The sequence below is a fragment of the Chelmon rostratus genome, chromosome 5 (genome assembly GCF_017976325.1).
Source record: "Chelmon rostratus isolate fCheRos1 chromosome 5, fCheRos1.pri, whole genome shotgun sequence".
Lineage (NCBI taxonomy): Eukaryota > Metazoa > Chordata > Actinopteri > Chaetodontiformes > Chaetodontidae > Chelmon > Chelmon rostratus.
In genome coordinates this window covers 15193823-15214988 of record NC_055662.1, presented here as the reverse complement: position 1 = coordinate 15214988, position 21166 = coordinate 15193823, and the positions used below count along the sequence as shown (strand labels likewise).

At 42.2% G+C, this 21166-nt stretch overlaps 1 protein-coding gene across 1 annotated transcript; it reads left to right on the top strand.

Annotated features, from left to right (window-relative positions):
• Nucleotides 1-770: 770 nt before the first annotated feature.
• On the top strand, nt 771-17374 carry nsd3 (nuclear receptor binding SET domain protein 3). The gene is made up of 24 exons (XM_041937357.1): nt 771-1580; nt 2658-2906; nt 3005-3170; nt 3292-3446; nt 4101-4730; nt 4816-4978; nt 5072-5172; nt 5600-5645; nt 5759-5889; nt 6362-6487; nt 6589-6715; nt 6802-7002; nt 8436-8615; nt 9366-9512; nt 11799-11955; nt 12970-13172; nt 13285-13397; nt 13491-13637; nt 13759-13881; nt 14480-14596; nt 14707-14848; nt 14945-15051; nt 15161-15365; nt 15711-17374. Exons 1-24 carry the CDS (start codon nt 771-773, stop codon nt 15980-15982), a joined length of 4818 nt encoding a protein of 1605 aa, XP_041793291.1. The 3' UTR covers nt 15983-17374.
• The last annotated feature ends 3792 nt before the right edge of the window (nt 17375-21166 follow it).

Below are 21166 nucleotides of genomic sequence, written 5' to 3'. Positions count from 1 at the left end.
TGTAAATGTTTCCTGGGTCAAAATCTACTTCCTTCCTAAATACATTTGTTTGATAAAATTACCACAAACCAACTGACACATCCGGGCAACCAGGGGCAGGTAGTGTCCCAGAATAGGAGCTCTGGTACGTTTCTGGGCCTCTGGGCAAAATATTATGAAGCTGCCTTGTGTGGTCTGCAGTATGCACTGACCTGATGGGCACTTTACACAAAAGATACATACATAAATAATGCATAGACAGTGGCAGAAACTGGGGGGGTGGGGGGTCAGCAAGGGACCAAAAAGTGTCATGCAGAGACTAGATGTGTAATAGGTAATGTCAGTCTGGTGCTACATGTTTTATAATTTCTTAGAGTTTTGTAAAGGATAAATGAGATAATCTTGAACAAGGTATTTGGATAATTTGAAAACACAGTATGTAGTTGTCTTAGTGATAATGATATAATTGGAGCCTACCTATAAAAACACATTTGTATAGGCAAGCTTTTGTATAGATCTCCATTCCGGGCTTTGTGGGATTTTTTTTGTTTTTTGCTTTTTTGTTGTCTGGTCTGTCTCTCGTTGTGCTGTGTTTTATTTTGTAATGTTTTTTTTTACCTTATCTGTTTATTCATTTTTATCTTTTCATGTGTGAAGCACTTTATAACTGTGTTTTAGGAAGTGCTATTTAAGTAAAGCATTACTTACTTATCTCCATCGCATTTAATTTCATATCTCTGTCAACAGGTCCAGTCAAAGAAAAAGACAGTTAAGGATGCAGGAGCCCAACAATGGATTTCTCCTTCTCTTTCATGCAAGGGATCATGGGAAATACAATTCAGCAACCCCCTCAGCTCATTGACTCAGCCAACATCAGACAGGAAGGCACCTGCGACACCGGTAGTGACCCGGGCGAGGATGGTGGACCCTCCTACGATGCTGCCCTGGATGCAGAGTTTTCCTACCCGCCGTCGGCCTCGGAGGACATGTCGCAGGTCTCCAATGGCTACCCGCCCGGTCTGGGCATGTACGAGCCGCAGGCCAAGTTCTCCATGTACTCGCAGTTCCCCAACGGCTCGGCGAATGGCTACGGGGCCATACGGAGCTACGGAGAGCATGGTCTCATGCCAGGGGAGGGGACAGTCCTGAGAGGTCCAGGCCTCCATGAGAGACCTTTGTCTCCTGTGTCTCCCCCTCTGCCCACACATCATCCACACCTCCACCACCATCACCATCACCCCCATCACCACCACACGCACCACTTCCACTCAAACCCACCTCACATACAAACCCACTCGCACCCACAGAGTCCTCCGCTGCCCCCACTGCCCTCCCAGCACCACTTGTCCCAGACGCCTCACATCATGACCCACACTCTTCCACCTCCTCCCCCATTACACCTGCCCTCCTCCAGTCCTCCTCCTTCCCTTGTGGACAGTACCCCCTCTTCCCAACCCTCTCATACCCCGTCCAGCACCCCTGGTGGGGTGCTGAAGAAAACCAGCTCTCCCGAGATCAAGCTGAAGATCATAAAGACGTATCAGAACGGAAAAGAGCTGTTTGAATCTGCGCTGTGTGGAGACCTGCTGCAAGAACTGCAGGTAATGCATGCATGTTTAAGTTAGTCTAACACACACAAACACACAGGTCTGTATTTACCACTGAAGACACTGTGGTCAGAAATGTTCTTCGTTATGGAAAAAAAAAACATTTATACTTGACCTTAAAGCTGAAATGATTAGTTGCATAATCAGTTAGTCAATCACCAAATACTTAATCTGCAACAGTCTTTGTCACTCTTTGTGCTCAAATAAGGAGCGGCTAATAGCCGACTGACCTTACCTCAACCCTCACCCTATCCTATCACTGCATCTCATTTGTTATGCCTCTCTTAACACATAATTTGCATCAGAAAATTATACAATAAATTAATTTATCATTTCAAGTTTATTCATCCCAGACCAAATAAACATGAACTAACTACAGATACATCTGAGGCATTGTACAGAGACATCAACTTTATTCCCAAACTGTTGAAAGGGGGAACTAAAAGTACAATTTACCTGCATACACTACTGCAATTAACAATTATTTATTTGTTGATTAAACAAATGCTTTATCTTGTAATCGGTTAATTGTAAAATGCCAGAAAATAATGAAAAATGCAGATAAGAAGTTTCCGGAGTCTTCAAGTAGTGTGCTTTCTCCAAATAATAGCTCTTCACCCAAAAACACTGCTTATTTGTATGCAAGATCATAAAAAAGCAGGAATTCTTCATGTTTTAGAGGCTGTTACCTGCATTTTTGGTTTTAATTGTTGATCCATTATCAAAATTGTTGCTGATTAATTTGTCCTTCGGTTAAAACGACTGTATGTTTTGGCTCTAAATACAAACAACAGCATAGAACATTACACAGTGGTGTATATTGAACCACAGCAAAATGACATCGCACACTAAAGTCTAATCTCTCCAGTTACTATTCATATAGAATTGTTACCCCGTTGGGAGTCTTGGTTTACTTTTAATCGTCTTCTCAACAGCAGGTAGGAAGTGGATATCTGAGGAAGTTTTGATGACAGCAGACAGAGAGAGTCATTTCTGATTTAAGTTTATAGAAAAAAAGCAAAAAAAAAGACCACAAAAAGTTAACTGATGTCCCTTGTCTATTTTCTTCAGAAGGAGTCTCAGAAGAATGAGGCTGCTCAGATACAGCGCAGACATGAGAGGAAGAAGGAGAAGAGGAAAAAGAGTGCAAGGCTGCAACTACAGGTCCAGGAACAGAGCCTGGACCAGAGCCAAACACAGCCAGGTACTACAGGCCAGACAGAGGACATCCGGATCCAGCCCGAGCCGATAGAAACACCCCCAGCGCAGACAGAGAAGCCTCCGAAGACCGTTATCAAAACTGAACCAAAGACGCCTAAGGCAAGAGTACAACTGTTCTCTCTCCACAGCAGTTTGGACTCTTTGCACACGGATGACTGCAGATTGTGCTAAACGTATTTGTCCATGTTCACGTTTAGGTTCCGAAGGTCCATCATCACCCGTCAGTGATCCAGGAGACGGGCTTCTGTAAGGAGTTTGTGATAGGAGATCTTGTGTGGTCCAAAGTGGGCACCTACCCCTGGTGGCCCTGCATGGTCTCCTCTGACCCGCAGATGAAGGTCCACACTCGCATCAACACAAGAGGTACGAGCACACGCGCACCAAAAATTAGTCTTAACACTCACGCCTCTTTTCTTTCACAAATGTATGTATGTGGAAGGACACAAACACCACAGCTTGTTTTCCTTTCACTGCCTCTTTGCAGGTCACAGAGAGTATCACGTCCAGTTCTTCGGTAGTGTCGCTGAGCGAGCGTGGATCCATGAGAAGAGGATAGTCATGTACCAGGGGAAGCAACAGTTTGAAGAGCTTCAGGCTGAGACTCTGCGCAAGGCCACAAACCCTGTAGAGAAACACAAAGTGCGTATGAATGCATCTAAGAAATAATGTCAGACTGATGAAATATAAAGACTATGGAAATTGAGTCTGGCTTTATATGTTTTATGATTTAGTCAACCAAAGATTTATGTTAAAAACTGAATTTGTTTGAAATGTATGCAGTAAAGAATTTCATGCAGCTAGGAGTCAAGTTTTTTGTAGTAAAGAGGTATATATTACCTCTTGTATATATCATATACAAGAGGTGTAGACAAAGATTATATTATTGGTAGAAGTAGAACCTGAATCATATACTAGACTTTTAAGACTGATGCAAAGCTGTAGGAGTGACTATGATATCTGCTATTACTATACATAACATATATACTGTTTATATATAGACATATAGTGGAGTATGATGAAGAACCCCTCAAATGCAGCTGTCAGTTTGTGACCAGAGGTATTTTACAGTTCAACATTAAACTTCATCCTTTAATTCTCAGACACTAGCCAGCTCGATGCATTGTATCATCAAATTATCGAAATTATCCCATGTACGTTTTTTGAATTACAGAGTCTTTTTTTTAAACCATCATGGATGCTAGTACGAGTACCTGTCTAGGTAAGGCAGTGTTGATAAGTTTAGAAATAACATTCACCATTTGTTTTGTATCTTTTTGATGCTTTCTTCTCCAGCTTCTGAAGCCTATTCCTCAGCGCGAGCGTTCTCAGTGGGAGGTGGGCGTGGGCCATGCTGAGGATGCTTTCGTGATGACACGGCAGGAACGAATTGACAATTACACCTTCATCTATGTTGACCCAGACCCTAATGATGCCCCGCCCACCAAGAAGCCCAACATTAGAGCTGAGAAACGAAACCGGCGCTCCAGCGGCTCGGTCAGTAAGAAGGAAGATGGAGGGGTGAAGTCACCAGACAGAGAGCAGCCACCGCGAAGGCAGCTGCCACGCAGACAGTGTAGCGTTTCAAACACAGATGACAACACGAACTCCCAGACCTCAAATGAGGAGAAGAACCAGAGGGGGGACCAGCGTAAGATCAGCTCCCCGAACCAGAACACTGGTTGTGATGCACGAGCACGGCAGGACTCGCCGCCGCCAGTTAGGGCCTGGAAAACAGCAGCCGCCAGAAAGCTGCTGCCTCTCTCCATCACCATGAAGAGGCTGAACGTGGAGATTACAAAGTGTGACTGGCCTCTCCTGCAAAAAAAAGCAGCATCGTCTCCGAAAAAAGACAAAGAAGAAGAGAAGGAGGAGAGAGTGGAGAGAGAGGCCAGGCAGCCTGACCTGGGATACTGCTCCCCTGAGGTTGGTGTGAGTCAGTCGGACAGAAAAATGTTTACATGACACAGTTATCGTGTAAGGATATTTCAAATTTTGATACTTTCAACAGGACAGCAGAGCTAAACCTGAGCCCAGTCCTGAGGAGGAGGAAGACGGGGACGAAGGGGAGGAAGAAGGGGAGGAGAGGAGAGGTTCCCCCGCCAGCCGAAGGAGTGAGGAGGGAGGAATGCAGCAGACCTCCTCTCCTGGATCACACCACAGTAGTCCACATGGTTGGTAAAACACAGACCTGCAGGGTGTTTAGTTCTGATGAATATTTGACGTCTGAGTACGAGATGCAGCTCAATATTCTTCTGTGTTTTCAGGTTCTCAGGAGAGGAAGCTGCAGCGGCGCTCAGTCAGGAGCAGGTCTGAGTCAGAGAGAGGCAGCGATCCCGTCCCGAAGAAGAAAACCAAAAAGGAACAGGTATCAGTCCTTCCCAGATAACCCGGGGTTCGCACCAAAAACAGCAGAATTGTAATGTTCAGATTGATTTTAACTCGGTATGTTTCCGATATACAGTTTTCCTTTTTCTTCTACACTGTCAGCTATCACATAAAGGCAAAATTGGCCCAAATATTAAAAAACTAAATCCAAGAAGTGTTGTTTAGGACATATTGCTTCAGTTAATAATATTTTCTTGTTCTGTTTACTTGTCAGGTAAACAGTGGAATTACTGTTTACACAGTAATATACCAGGAATGTGTGCTTGAATGTATAGAACATTGTATTGCATTGCAGCAAAGTTGACCTAGATTCAACTTTTTATTCCTCTCTATCAGTACACCAGTTGAATGAATTAATCAAAGTTGCCACAGAGATAACCTAAGCTTCCGTGTTTAACATCCCACAGGCGGAGATGGCTCCTGAGACCACACTGAGGACGGGTTCGCAGAAAGGTAGGAGATCGTTCTTTCATGCCTTCTGTGAACCTCTGTGGTGGAAACCCCTTTAACTTAAGGGAAGTGAAATCTCTCTTCTTTTTTGTTGCTACCCCTATGTGATCCTCTAGGAGCCAGTGAGATCTCTGATGCCTGCAAGCCCCTGAAGAAACGAAGCAGAGCGTCAACAGATGTGGAGATGGCTTCTTCGCAGTACAGAGACACCTCTGATTCTGACTCTAGAGGCCTTAATGACCCACAGGTAGGCTTAGAAAACATCTAGAGAAATACCCACAAGCATGAAGAGAAAAATACTGTGTTTCCTGCACACAGAATATGTATAAACATACATCCAGAGGCAAAAGTTGGAATATACTCACAGCATTTACCTTACTTGCAGAGATGTTTACATTGCATAATTCAAAATTTAAAAGACCAGAAATCATCAGTGTCTGTTTAACGTCAGTTAGTTGAGTTATTTATGAATTTATTTAGCAATGTGCAGGACTGTTGCTATTTTTTTTGCTCATTACAACCTAATAACTCAAGCTGAAACAGTCGATGAATCAACAGAAAATAAATCTGCAGTGGTTTTGATTTATTCTTTAAGGTGTTTTATAAGCAGAAATGACACAAACAAGAGTAGTCAAACACATTTGGATTAATTTGTGCTTTATAAGATTGAAAAAACACAAAACACGTCAACACACTTGCCCTTTCTTTTTATCTCACAGGGTTTATTTGGGAAGAGTCTTGATAGTCCAGCAGCAGCAGATGCAGATGCTTCAGATACTCAGTCTGTGGACTCCGGCTTGTCTCGTCAAGACAGCAGCACCGGCAAGAGAGACACCGTCTGCCAGGTCAGCGCTGCTCATGATCCCTCTCTGCTACACTCACTTTTCTAAAAGCTTACAGGCATTGAGTTATATGATGCTCTAACCAACGTTGTGTTTATGTGTAGATCTGTGAGGTGTATGGAGAGGGTTTGGTGGTGTGTGAAGGTGACTGTAACAGACAGTTTCACCTGGAGTGTCTTGGTCTGTCATCGCTACCTGAAGGCAGATTCACATGCTCGGAATGTAGAAATGGTGAGCGAATCAGAATACAGGTCCCCTACCACATCAGTTGTGTTTGGCTCATCACTATCACAGGCTCTCTGTCGTTCTTTTTCTAGGCAATCATCCTTGTTTTAGCTGTAAAACAGTGGGCCGGGAGGTGACACGCTGCTCTGTGTCTGGATGTGGTTGTTACTACCACGAGGATTGTGTCCGTAAGCTCCCGGGTGCCACCAGCAGTACAGGCGGAGGCTTCTGCTGCCCCCAGCACAGCTGCTCTACCTGCTGCCTGGAGAGAGACCTGCAACGAGCCAGTAAAGGTAAAATGGCTCCTGCTTTGTTTTTCAGCTTCTCTGATTTCCTGTTTGAGTCTGCAGTAGAAGCTTCTGCTACGTCAGCAGAGTGTTATGAAAAACGAAACTGTCATGTTCCACTATGTTTTCTAGCTGATGATATTGACCAGTACAAAAAAGCTGAAATAATGAGCTCAAGGGTCAAGACTGCACTTCCCTGTTAGTAAAAGAGAAGTGCAAGAGGAAGAAATAAGCCATCATGTGTTTTTCTTGAGGGAAATTAGCCACAGGAAGAGAGGACAACCAAAATGCTGCCACGTTACCTTGACTGAAATCTTGTGCTGCATTTCCTGCAGAATGTTTGATGACAGAATCTTGCCAAGAACATCCAGGTCCACCTTAAAGTAAAAGTGCTCTGTTTGGTTTGAGGTGAGAGGCACCTGGAGGCTGTTATGAAGTACTCACCTTGTTCCTGGAAATGTCTTTATTTTATGGTGCATTATCCTGCTGGAAATATTCCCTCCAGGAGAGGGAAGAGATGCACTGTGTTTTGGTATCTTGTGGTTTAAAAATTACCCTCAGATGCTAAAGTGCCAAAGAACGGCATGGAAATGCTTTGGAAAACCTTTATCACACTGTGACACCATCAAGTACAATTTGTATCTTTGACACCAGGCAGGATTAATGCTATTTGTGTCTGATTGAAGCCATACTGTAAGTACTACAACTCAACATCAACTCAAGTTATGAGATGCTCTCTCACCTCGCTGTCTTCCAGCGTTGCATCTTGCATGATATGAAGAACAAAATCGGCTTTGCACATTGTTCCCATAAACTGTAAAAAACAATAAATAATGTTCCTGGCTATTTGTGCGTCAATGCCTAGAACTTTAATACTTGTCATGGCATTGCATGAAAAGTGGCAAAAATTAGCGCGTCCAGCCGGGTGTCGTGTTTCCATCACTGCCGATCGGCGCTGCAGCTGATAAATACTGGTGACTACTGCAGAGTCATGCGACCCGGGAATGAATGACGATAGTGCCCTTTTCCACTCAAGACAAAAGCCAGATGTTAGTGGTTGTTGGTGAGTTTTACGTCCAGTGTGATGGGGGAATTCGGTTGGGAACCACTGGTCTAAAACATCAAGTGTGAATGTTCAGTGTTGACACAGAAAAAAATTACATTTCAACAGCTGAAGACAGAAGTCTTCATTGTCTTAGATGCCAAAAAAAGTACCAAGTGTTTGTGTTTTTTTACTTTTGATTTCCGTTAATTACAGCTGGAACCCATAAAGGAATCTGACCTAATTTATTATAAAAACTTTTTTTTACAGCTCTCTGTGTGTCCTGTACTGTATCACAACTACATGACTCATGTGATGGATTGAGCAGTTCACAAAAACTTTGTACATGTAAAGAGGTCACTGAATCCTCTCCCCCTCCCCTTTGCTTCCCACCCAGGTCGTCTGATGCGTTGTATCCGCTGTCCGGTGGCCTATCACACCGGAGACAGCTGCGTGGCGGCAGGCAGCGTCGTCCTCACCCACCACATCATGATCTGCAGTAGCCACGGCAGCGCCAAGAGAAACGGCCTCCTCACGTCCCCTGTCAACGTGGGCTGGTGCTTCCTGTGTGCCAGAGGTAAGCTCTCACAGCAGCACATGCTAACAGCCTTCCTCTCCTGCAGCTGTGATCCACCAGTGACCCTGAACAGACAGAGCAGACTGATGTGGACGTTCTTAATTACACCACACTTGATGATTTTACTTCCACTGGCTGATTTCAGTCCTGTGACAAAAGATCAGTCATCTTACTTGCACTTCATATTGGAGCTCCAACAGGACCTGATCAGCCTTCATGATTGTAGTTCTTGCATCTTTTTTTGTTTTTGTTTGTCTTTTTTTTTTTTTTGGAGTAAAATCATTTTGCTGTGGTAACATCTCATGAGTGAAAACTAAAAACTCACATACGTTGTTGAGATATTTTGTGTTTTGCTAGTTTATCTTTTAATATTACGTGTTTCATGTTTGGCATTGTTGTTCATGAATAGCAGTGCTGTGAAATGCAATGTTTGTTTTCCATCACAATACTAATACTATGAATGATCCAGGCTGTTACACTGCACTCCACTTAAAAGAATCCCATCTGTCCCGGATGGCGATGAGTTTAGATCTGATGTTTTTTTTGCCTGTTGAAGTTGAGTGCATTGTTTGGCCTCTTTGTGTTGGGACAAACCTTGTTTTACTTGTTTCTTCTGTGTGTGTGTGTGTGCATGTGTGTGAGAGAGACTGTGCGTGTGTGTTTGTTCTTTGTCTTCTTTTTGTGAATTTTGGGTAATTTTCGAGTTTGACTGCGGCTTACCCCCCGTCTCTTCCTGTGTGTCTTGTGTAGGGCTGTTAGTGCAAGACCTTACTGACACCATATTAAGTTCATATGCCTATAAGTCCCACTACCTTCTGACTGAGTCAAATCGTGCTGAGTTGAAATTACCTATGATTCCCTCTCCTTCGTCAGCTACCAAAAAGAATGTTGGGAAAGGTAACTGCACAGTTTTTCTCTTTCTCCTTTGTCCCACTGGTCTGTGTTTGTGTTGTGCCTGCTCCTGTCCTGATTTAGTTTCCCCTTTGTACGCATCTTTCATTTCAACGCCTTGAGGTGCAAAATTAATTAACTGGTTTCACATGCAGTTAATATGAATGCAGAGTGGCGCAAAGTAACCTCAGCCAAGTTCCCTGACACATTAACAGATGACAATGGGCCTCATGCAAGAACAGTTGGTATTATTATCCCAAATCTCTATTTTCAGGGGGAATATGAGGGGGTTGGATTTATCGAATTAAACCTGTTGTAAATTTCCCTTTTTCACAGACATTTTGACACATCGCAGTGGGAAAAGCACAGGCATAGATAACAAAATTAATTCAGTTTAGCTGCTTCAGTTTCAGGGTCCTGGTATTGTGCATGCTGGCTCACTGTAACACTGTCATGACTCCCTGGGACACCTGAATAGAACAGCCATCATTAATGTTGTTAGTAAAACCTGTGCTTTTCCTACTATGACAAGTTAAAAGGATCGTTGCTCTTGAATGTCACCTTTTCACTGGATCATCATTAGCATGCAAGCAACTTTCACGCAAAAACAAAAGCTTAATGTCCTGCTGTCAGAAAGGTCGAATGAGGTGTGGCATTGGAAGTGGTGGGCTTAGAACTTTTATCACAGTATATCTGTTCCCAAGGTCAAGAATTAACCTCCACATTTAAGAGGGAATGGTTTAAACTAGTAAATGTCTCACTACAGCAAAGTGGTCCATGACTTAAGAGAAGGTGACATCACGGAGACGGATGATATATTATCATTCAATGCCATTCAGTAAATAATTTGGTCTATGTAGTAAATTGTTTTTGTTGAGGGATTTTATTTTTGTTGATTTCGGCTTCATTTTTAAACTCCAAATTAATTTTGATTAAGACATGATGATTCTGAAAGTGTTTTTTTCTTCCTGTGGCGAAAGACCGACTATCTGTTCATCTGGACGGCTCGTGAATTTTGTTCATGCCTTAAAAGCAAAAAATTCTAACTACAAGAAAAGTTCTCTTAAATCACTTGTTCTACTGAAGAACAAATCTGTTCGTACTGTGGTTCTTGCACGAGGCCCGTTGTGCGATTGGTTCGTGCTGTGCATGAACAGTCAATCTGGATGTATATCTCTGCAGTAAAGATGCTCTAAATGGAAAATATAATTGGTTATCAAACCTCCTCTACTGAAACTGCTGTATGATGCCCTGATGCAGGATGCTCTGGATTAGTTCAGGTTCTGTCTGTGGCTTGTGGATCTTATCGCTGCTGGTGGCGCACTGCTTCTCTGCTTCAGCACTCTGGGCTTGTTTTTGATTTGAAAGGCCTTGTCCAGACTCACCTCTTTTATGCTGACTGCAGCTGAGTTTTATTTTTTGAAATTTTCTGATGAAATGAAATTTTTGCTCACCCCATTGTCTTGAGCTTTGACCTGCCTTGGATGGAATATAATCCCAATCAGGCATAGATTTGAGTACAATAAAGCAATTATAGGTTACCAAGTGCGAGAATAGGGAAATTACTCGCTTTAAAGTTGTGATGCTTTATTGAAGAAAGAAAAACATTTTGCAAATTGCAATGTTATGAAAATATATGATTCCATACAAGCTGGTCTCTTCAGGATACAACATGTGTGATGGGAAAAGTTTGCTTTACTGGCAGGACTGCATGCCTGCTTTTTGCCAATAATTTGTTTGAGTATAACCCTGATTAACTGTTAACTTGCTGGCTGGTTTTATTCCTGTGCTGCCGCATGTCTTTCCCATAGACTGGTCTTGGTACAGTGCTCTGAATCTGATTACCAGACATGCTGTAACTGCTGCAATAAAACTTGTAACTGACCTGAGAACCCCATACCATGTTCAGCTTTTCACATAGTGTGGCTCTCACAAGAGCCTTCACTCAAGCAAAAAGCTCCTGGCCTTAGTTTTTAAATTTCAGAATACTGACCAGATATTATTATGGGAGTTGTTTTCCCTACAAGGACATGGTTTCACTATTTATCACACTACATTTTGAAAAATTATGCCTTGGTGCTTTATTCATTGGCTTTATAGTATTTATACTTCCCTTGGGCTTGTCTGCAAATAAGATTCAGAGTTTGACCAGGTTTAAAGGTGCATCACCTAATCATACACTCCTCCTCTCTTTGCATATCAATTTCCCACAACGCATGCAAACACACAAACACAAACACACACGTACATATACATACACACCCAAACATGTGTACATCCATACAAATGTAGGAGGCAAGTTGCTGTGCTGCGACTCTTGCCCGGCTTCCTTCCACCCGGAGTGTCTGGAGATGGAGATGCCGGAGGGGGCGTGGTCCTGCAGTGATTGCAGGGCAGGGAAGAAACCTCACTACAAACAAATTGTCTGGGTCAAACTGGGCAACTACAGGTACGCAGAGAGCACCGATTATAGACTGCTGAGGCTTGTGCCACTGTCAGTTTATGGTATGGTTACATTTGAAGGATAAGTCTGCTGATGAGCCTTTGTGCCACACAGCTCCATTGTTGTCCAAAAACTATTAAAAACACATAACTGAGCTACACTGTTTCACTGGCTGACACGTCCCTGTGTTACAATGAATAGGCATATACATACACCATCCTTCTGCTGTAAATACTTACCTGAGCACCACATGTGGATCAATAAATAGCTGAAAATAGTTCCAGACAAATTAATGCTTCTCTCTTGTTTGAGTAAATTTTGCCAAAAATGACAGTGCTGAGCTGTTTTAAGACATTATTAAGCTTTTTTTTTGTGGAACTATATATTTGTGACCCATTTTCAAGAGTTATGACTTCAATAGGAACAAATAGGCTGAGAATCACAGGCAGGTTGAGACTAATGTATTGTTGGTTTTGGTATTTTCATAGCATTAGTTGACGTCAATAGGTTCAGTGAAACAAATCTGCTTTGCACCTGACACTGAAACAGGATGTGACATTATACATGCAGGTATTCAGGAAACGTTAAGCAGAGCACAGCAGTGGTGTTTTCTTGTCTCACACTGACTGAGCCATGCTCTTTAATATTTGTGCAGGAGTTTCTAGTCTGCATGCACCGTACTATATTAAAACGTGGTAGTGGGACACATATGATGTCTTTTCCATTTAAGAAGAATGATTATGTGCCAAAAACAGCTCTTTATTGGTCATAGTTTCATAGAAATGATATCTGAGATGTAATTTTGCAAGAGCTTGAGGAACAATTTATGCCACCAGAAACAAATTGTCATAAAACAAAGATGAGTAAGTTATAGGTAATAAGTAAGTTTTGAACACTATTGTGCAGGTGTGACACTACCCCGGGGCTGTAATAACTTCAGATTATACGTTGTATCACTTGTTTTTACAACACTCATCTTTTCTCCTCATTGAAGAATGTCCCTGTCCTGTTCCCTTGCAGGTGGTGGCCAGCAGAGATTTGCAACCCTCGCTTGGTGCCATCAAACATTCAGAGCCTTCGCCACGATATCGGTGACTTCCCTGTCTTCTTCTTTGGCTCCCACGACTACTACTGGATCAACCAGGGCCGCGTCTTCCCCTATGTGGAGAATGACAAGAACTTTGTCACGGGTCAGATCAACATCAACAAAACCTTCAAGAAAGGTAATTTCTACCCTAGAAAGTTTCCTTCTATTTTCGAGACAAATCTGTTGCGATTTCATCCTTTAAAGCTGTAGGAAGGATGAGTTTCAGAGATACTGTTGGTGTGTTTTAGCTCTGGAAGAAGCAGCTCGGCGGTTTCAGGAGCTAAAGGCACAGAGGGAGAGCAGGGAGGCTCTAGAGCAGGAACGTAACTCTCGCAAACCTCCACCCTACAAATTCATCAAGGTAATGTGATGTAATGTGAAAATATTGAATTTCTATTCAATCAATCTTGAGTGTTTTTACTTATTCTGATGGTGCTGTGTTTTCCTGTGACAGTCCAACAAACCGGTAGGGAAAGTGCAGGTGCACGTAGCTGACTTGTCAGAAATCCAGCGATGCAACTGCAGACCAACAGATGAGCATCCTTGCAGCATCAACTCCCAGTGTCTCAACCGCATGCTGCAGTACGAGTGTCATCCACAGGTCTGTGTGCGTGTTTGTTTTGGTCCGTTTGTCTCTCGTATCTTGAGCAATAAAAACTGCAAGACTGTCATATCAAATTGCATCTCTTAACTTTCTTACATGTTGTTGTTGTTGCTGTCAGGTGTGTCCTGCAGGAGACAGCTGTGAGAACCAGGGTTTCTCCAAGCGGCTGTATGCAGAGACAGAAGTTGTAAAGACAGACGGCCGTGGTTGGGGCCTCAGGACCAACCAGGCCCTCAGGAAGGTGGGTGTGAAGTTAACCAATTCTAAATCATGGATAGCTAGATTATAAAGCTTTTGTCTTAACCGGCTTCCTATAATATGATCACTTATACAAAGCAGACATTTAAAAGTCAAATTTTAGTAGTCAAATATTAAAATCAACCTCTAATGTCAAATTGAATACCAAATCGTGCCAAGACTCCCTGCAACTGCAGGTTGTTCATCTGGGGCTTCTTGGCACAGGCTACAGGTCACAATTTCCTTCAGAGTGTTATATTGGATAAGCAGTCAAGATTTGCATAGTAGATAAGTGACAGTAGAAAGTGACAGAAAGAGAGATGCATCACTGAATCTTCTGTGCTAACTTTCCAGACACACAAATGCATAAAACATCGCCATTGTCTTTCTCTGGGTGATCTGGTTATTTAAAGTTGGCAATGACCTTGTTCCTACAGTCAAATACCTGTCGACCTAATGATCAGACTGTCAATTCAAACGGTTCAATGGTTCTGGAACCAGTGAACAGTTGATTACTGCCCTTCACATCAATTGTCATTTTAAATGAGATTGACTGTGTGTTCCTAAAACACTGTAAAAATTTGCTTTGTTGTTTGCTCCAGGGTGACTTTGTGTGTGAGTATGTGGGAGAGGTCATCGACTCCGAGGAGTGCCAGCAGCGAATCAAACGCGCCCATGAAAATCACGTGACCAACTTCTACATGCTCACCCTCACCAAGGTAAAAAACAGTGACATGATCAGAGACACTGAAACATTGGTCAGTAGCGAGAACTCCACCAAGCGTTTCTTGGACCCTCATGTCTTAATGTCCGTCCCTCTTCATCGTAGGATCGTGTGATAGACGCCGGCCCGAAAGGAAACTCGGCTCGGTTTATGAACCACAGCTGCAGCCCAAACTGTGAAACACAGAAGTGGACGGTAAACGGAGACGTTCGCATTGGACTCTTTGCCCTCTGCGACATCGAGCCAGGTGAGTTCACATATACTCTGTTACATGCCAACATATGTGTTACATGCACTCAGATCAAGCTGGATGATGTGACTCTTGTCCCCGGTGTTCCTGCAGACACAGAGCTGACCTTCAACTACAACCTGCACTGTGTGGGCAACAGGAGGACGTCCTGTCACTGTGGATCAGACAACTGCTCTGGATTCCTTGGGGTGCAGCCATCGGTGAGGACATTAACCTCTCCTCATCAGCCTGAATCCAGTCCTAGAGCGACCCTGGCTTTTGGAAGCTGTGTCTGATGGCATTTTAATCTGCTTGTAATGTGTCCTCCAGAGCGCTGTGGTGATGGAGAAAGAGGAGAAGGCCAGGAACGCCAAACTGAAGCCGAAGAAGCGGAAGCTGCGGCCGGAGGGCAAACACACGCACGAGTACTTCTGTTTCCGCTGCGGAGAGGGAGGCGAGCTGGTGATGTGTGACAGAAAGGACTGTCCGAAGGCGTACCACCTGCTGTGTCTCAACCTCACCAAGCCACCATACGGTAATGACTAATTGAGCCTGTGTGCGGCTTTGTGAATCCACTAAATCTATAGATGCAGAGTGTCGAAATCTCACAGATACTTTTCATCGACATTTCAGCAGCATAAAGTACCTGCTGTGATGCTCTCAGATGGCATGTGTAAAAATACTCCTTTATCAGTATATTAGTATCAATCCTGACACTGTTTTCCAGTGACAGTGAAGTCATAGCTAGTTAAAGGCAAACTTTCGAGATATTGATATCCTGGCAAAGAAATTGTCTGAAAAAATAATAATTATCTCTCCAAGATTTGTCTGGAGACCTCGGTGGGTTTAAAACCACTGCTCTTTCTGTGTCTGCCTGCAGGACGTTGGGAATGTCCGTGGCACGACTGCAGCGTTTGTGGTGCCCCGGCCTCGTCCCTCTGTGATTTCTGCCCTCGCTCGTTCTGCCGGGACCACGAGTCGGGGGCGCTGACCCCCTCCTCCCTCGAAGGCCGCCCCTGTTGCTCCAGTCACAACCCTGTCAGCCCCCTGGGCTCCAACTCCAGCTCAACCCAGTCGCGCCGCTCCGCCCTGAGCCCCGTCAGGGTCAAGGAGGAGCCGGAGCCGGAGCCGGGCCAGCCGGCTGCAGAGTGACGCCACAGCTCCCCTCAATACCTCATTCCCTGTAAAGTGCGCTCCTGTTGGCCTGCTTGGCTCCGATCCACCTCTGATCTGAAGCGGCGCGCTATGAAAGGGAATACAGTGCTTTTTGACCAGTGCGACGGCTCCTGATTCAGAGATGAGACACACAGACGAACACCTTGATGCCATTTGTGGCGACTGGAGCGTCAGCAGGGGAAGCGTCCAGGCATCATCATGCACCGTTTTCCCTCCTCTCTTGCCATGAAACACCACCACGAACGCCCTCTACAGCTCGCCTGCGCCCACCGGAGGGCCCAGACCACCACCACCTCATTTGTTTTTCTGTTATTTTTACAGCTGTGGAAATTTTAAGTGTTGTCACGTCGTCAGTTACCGGCACTTTGAAGAACACTTTGAAGTGGAGGGAGAGGTAAGAGATAAGAGGAGGAGGAGATGTAAAGCTGAACCTCTCCACCACCACGCTCCTCCTCTCCTTGTTTACCTGCTGTAAGCTGTGGTCGGCATGTCATACACAGGATGGCTGTACGGAGACGAGCCCTCCTCTGCAGCCAATCGTCACTCCCGATATGATCTGTCGTCACATTTATCTCTTCTTCTTCTTCTTCTTATTGGAGGACGGGATTGGGGGGAATGACCGATTTTGTGCAATTTTTTCAGGACCACACTACATTCCAACCTTCCTTAGACATGGTTTTAATATACTTATGGGTATAGATGAATATAATTATATACAGTATCTATGTTTGTTAATGTTTACAGACAGATTCTCTCACTTCATCTCGGTGAGTGGTGTATTATGTTTGTTTGTTTAGGTGTTAAGCATTACGCAGACCTCCTTGTGAAAATAGTCCTATTAAGGTGAAATATAACGGTATATAGTGTAATGGTATGACATTACAGAAGTACTTGTGATTTTCATATTGCCAGTCTCACTCGCCATTGTGTACATAATTGGCTCATACTATTGTAAAGTACTTAAAGATCCGGAGGGACGGAGCCTCGCCTCTCTGGTTGTTCCTGGAAGAAGGAAGCGCTTTTTTAAACCACAAGACAGATCCTTTTTATTTTCTTTTTCGATAAAGTTCTGTTCCCACATTTCCTCCAAGCAGTTACTGTTATTTGTATTGTAGATGGAGGGGCTCAGCTTGTGATCACTGGTGCTGTCTTAAAGTATTGTTAATCAGCCTTAAGTTTGATTCTGGCTGTAGTAACTACTGCCCAGACGCAGTTCATTTTAGCAACGTCGTGTACTGTGACCACTTCGATGCTTGTTTTGGGTTTTTTTTTTTTTGTTTTTTTTTCTTCAATTTTTTTTGTTTGTTTTGTTTTGTTTTGCCAAACTCTTTTCTGAAAAGCACTTTTACACAGCTTGTCGTGACACAATTTAGCTAGGTCATACATATACAGAAATGTATATAAAAAGAACATAAGACAAGTGTTTCAAAATGGATACCTCTTCTTCTTGTAGTAACGTCGGAATTTAAACTGTGTTGTAACTTTTTTCCTCTCGGTCAGAAACGTGGAGAGTGCTGGGCGCGGTTCTTTTTTCTCTTTTTTTTGAGGAAAGTGGCCTAAATGCTGTTTTGTTTTTTTGGCACAAGTAAGGAATGACTGCCAGCCCGGCTTTGTACAAAAGAGTCCTCGGTGTCCTCGAGAGGCACTTCTTCATTTTCCACCTGGAGAACATCCTCAAGGCTGGGCTTTATATAAAGACGTAATGGTATAACAACAGTCCAGTTCAGTATAATGTACAAATACAAACTTCTGTACAGTGTTTTTAATCTCTCATCTGTCAAATCCAAATTTTTTGTATTTATTGCACCACATTTTATACCAATTTCTTTTTCAAACACCAGTGCAGTAATTTGTCTCCCTCTCCCCCACGGTGAAAGTGAAATAGACTATTTAAAAAAACATGGGGAGTTTTACATAATATATCTGTATCTAGTTATTGCATACGTTTTAGTTTTGTTTTGCTTTTGTAAACATTCGGTGTAATGATTCCACATTTGGTAACAGCCGCTGCTCATCGACCTGTATTGTGACTCACTGTATTTGGTGTTAAAAGCAGTGTGAAGCAGTTCAATATTGGAATGTAAAGTTTCGTTTTCAGAGCAGTTTTTGTGCTTTTTTTTGTTTTTTGTTTTTTTTTGTTAAAGCCTGGACTCAAGTGATCATCACAGCAGTTCATGTGTATCCATGCCTCAGCCTTTTGCTCATGATCCGACCCCAGTGCACCAGTCACATGACTGTTTGTGTTTTCTGTTTTTTTGTCTGGGTTTAAACTCGAGCCACAGGATGAAACAGTGCCAATGTTTCTACATCTTGTCAGTTCATTTGGGGTTTCTTTGAATAGATAGAGTAGATACAGTGAATCATAAAGAAAAAAGACTAAAGAATGAAAAAAGAATGGGAGCCACTGGATGCAGAAGAGGGAGACAATTCCAGACATGATTTAAAACATAGAAAAATACTCTGTTTGGAATAATAGTTTGTATCTGATATGGCTTATCCTCATTAATGTTCTAAAACAAATCTGTGAATATGCAAATATGTTCATTTCAGAAGTTAACTGAAAAGCTAATTCTTTGTGTATGTGCATGGAGGCTCCACATCACTCTTGTGTAAGTTGCATATTGGATGACGATTGGTTTCCAAGCAAGTTGTGATGTCACAAAATCATCTAGCACACATGTCTTAAACTCAGATTCAAAGTGAGCGCAGAAATGAATCATTACATTAAGTTAAAAACTGCATTATAGTGTCAAGGTTAGAATGAGCGAAGAATGTTTGAGTGGAGGTGGGCTTTAATTGACTAAATATATGCACATAATGCGTAAATACACAAAGCAGACACTTAATCAGATAAAGACCGCAGAAAAAGGCTTGGACCTGGAAAGATGGGTCTATTTTTTCCGTTGTTCAGCCATTAAATGCCTGTATTTGTGCACAAATTTAGCATTTTCAGTGTTCTCATTTTTCTGCATTCAACAGCTCCTCCTCTTGTCTCTTTTTGTTATTATTGACCCTTCTTGGAAGTTAAATTTGCTGACTTTCTAAGCACTGCTCCCAAATTTGCCAAACTCATCACAGATGCATTTTTGTTCCGTAGTTAATTGTAGGAATAGGGCCACTTCAGTACACTTTCAATATCAGGTAGGTGCATCATGAAGGCACTTTTACTTACATACTCAAAATGGTCTGTGTGTCTAAACTTGAATTTTCTTTATTTTTTTATTTATTAATGTGTTATTTTTTTTTACACAGGATTCATACATGTGATAATCAGACCACAGGCATCCTTGACTTTAGTATTTGTGGCTTCGGAGAAAAATGTCTCATGAATTGTAATTATACTATAACTGGTCTTACAGCCTTTTTTTTTTCTTTTCAACGTGACTGTTCAGCTGAAATGCATGCTTCCAACATTAGACACTGGTTTAATTAATCCACTCCTGTATTCAGTTGGAGAGTCTTTAAATGCCAATGTTTTTGTTTTTATTTGTAGTGTTTTTTTTTTTTTTTTACCATATTGCACAGAAATTGTGCAAAACCAGCCTTTATTGTTTTGCACCTGCAGATCGCATGATCATGAATTACTTTGTGCCAGTTTGTCCTCTTCTGCCCTTCGCTGCTGATACAGCAGCAGTATTACATATGCCTAATTTACATGTCCCAGCGTGCATCATTTCATTTACTGAAAATACTGATCTGATGTGTATGTTTATGTTTTTTTTTTTAAGAGACAGCATGTTTGTTCTCAGTTAAGTGACCCTTAAATACGCCTGAGGAAGATTTTTTTTTTTTTTTAGTGTCCAGGAATTTGCTAATTATTATTTTTCAAATACACTTAAATTTAGAATTGACCACCAAAGGGTATGTTTCAGTTCACTGTGATGTCTTTTTGGTTTTTGTGCAATGTTGCCAACTGTCATTAAGTTTTTAATTAACATGCTGTCAGACGAGAAACAGTGTTGGAATAAATAAATAAATCCACTTTCATAAGCACTCTTCATCTCTTTTTACTTGTAGTAAAATTACTTACAGTAACTCTAACTGGGGTCATATCTATCTCTCTTGGTGTTGCTTAAATTGAAACGTGGATGAACACAAAATACCATGTTGATTACTGTTCAACCTGTGTTACTGCATATTGTTGAAGAACTTGTAAATAGTTTGCATTGAACTTGCATAGAATCATGTTACTGTGGCGTGCTCTTTTTGGCTGTACAATTCTGCTTCTAAATGTGTGTGACTGTTGGGACAACACTCTTTTTGTACATGACTGTCTTTTTATTTGAGAATATTGATTCTGTCCTTTTTCATTCTAAAGTTGAGTTTGAAGAGTTCAGACATGCCTGAAGTTTGACTTTAATAAAGCTGTACTCTGTCTCAGTGAAAAGCTCTCGCTGTACATGATTTCTTAATGGTTTGAAAACGAAAGAGATATAGATCAGTCTTCTTGTTTAAGAGGTTGTAAAAGCAAGATTATGATTTTTATGATTGATACTTTGAAATAAGAGTACTAATAAAATGAAAAAACAAAAAAGTGTGTCAAAGGTGAGAGATTTGAAAATACAGACCAGGGTAAAAGGTAAACGTACTGACATTCCATTAATTTCTACCATGAAGTAACAGTCTCAGCATGCTCACATATACATGGGAGTCAGAAGTAAAGCAGCTTAAAGCTATAACACTTGTGAAATTAGAGAAACTGTAAAAAGTCATGCTTAAGTGATTCAATGTGAAAATAAAAATTAAAGCAAACTTCACCGATTTAACCTCTAGGTGGCAACCTGTGACGTGACGTGGCGTCTTGCATCCATGTGTCAAGGCGGAAAAATCAACAATACCATTTCCGGTTTAGAGAGCATGCCAGAGCTCAGAACTCTGAACCACAGAGCTTTTCTGCAATGTTCATATTGGCTTAGAATTCAGTCCTATGAAAATATATAACTAAGTTTCATTTAATCAGCGATCAACAATTTCATGCTGTTACGTTGCATTTCATCTTCAGCCAAACTGGGGGTGAAATGACATTTCGCAACATCATGTAGTGTTAAAAACTTTCAGTTTCAGCTACTGATGAAAACAACGTTGATTTCTGATTAATAGTCGTTTAGGACGACGTACGCCTAACCATTCACCTTTATTTTGAAAATCCTAAACCAGAAG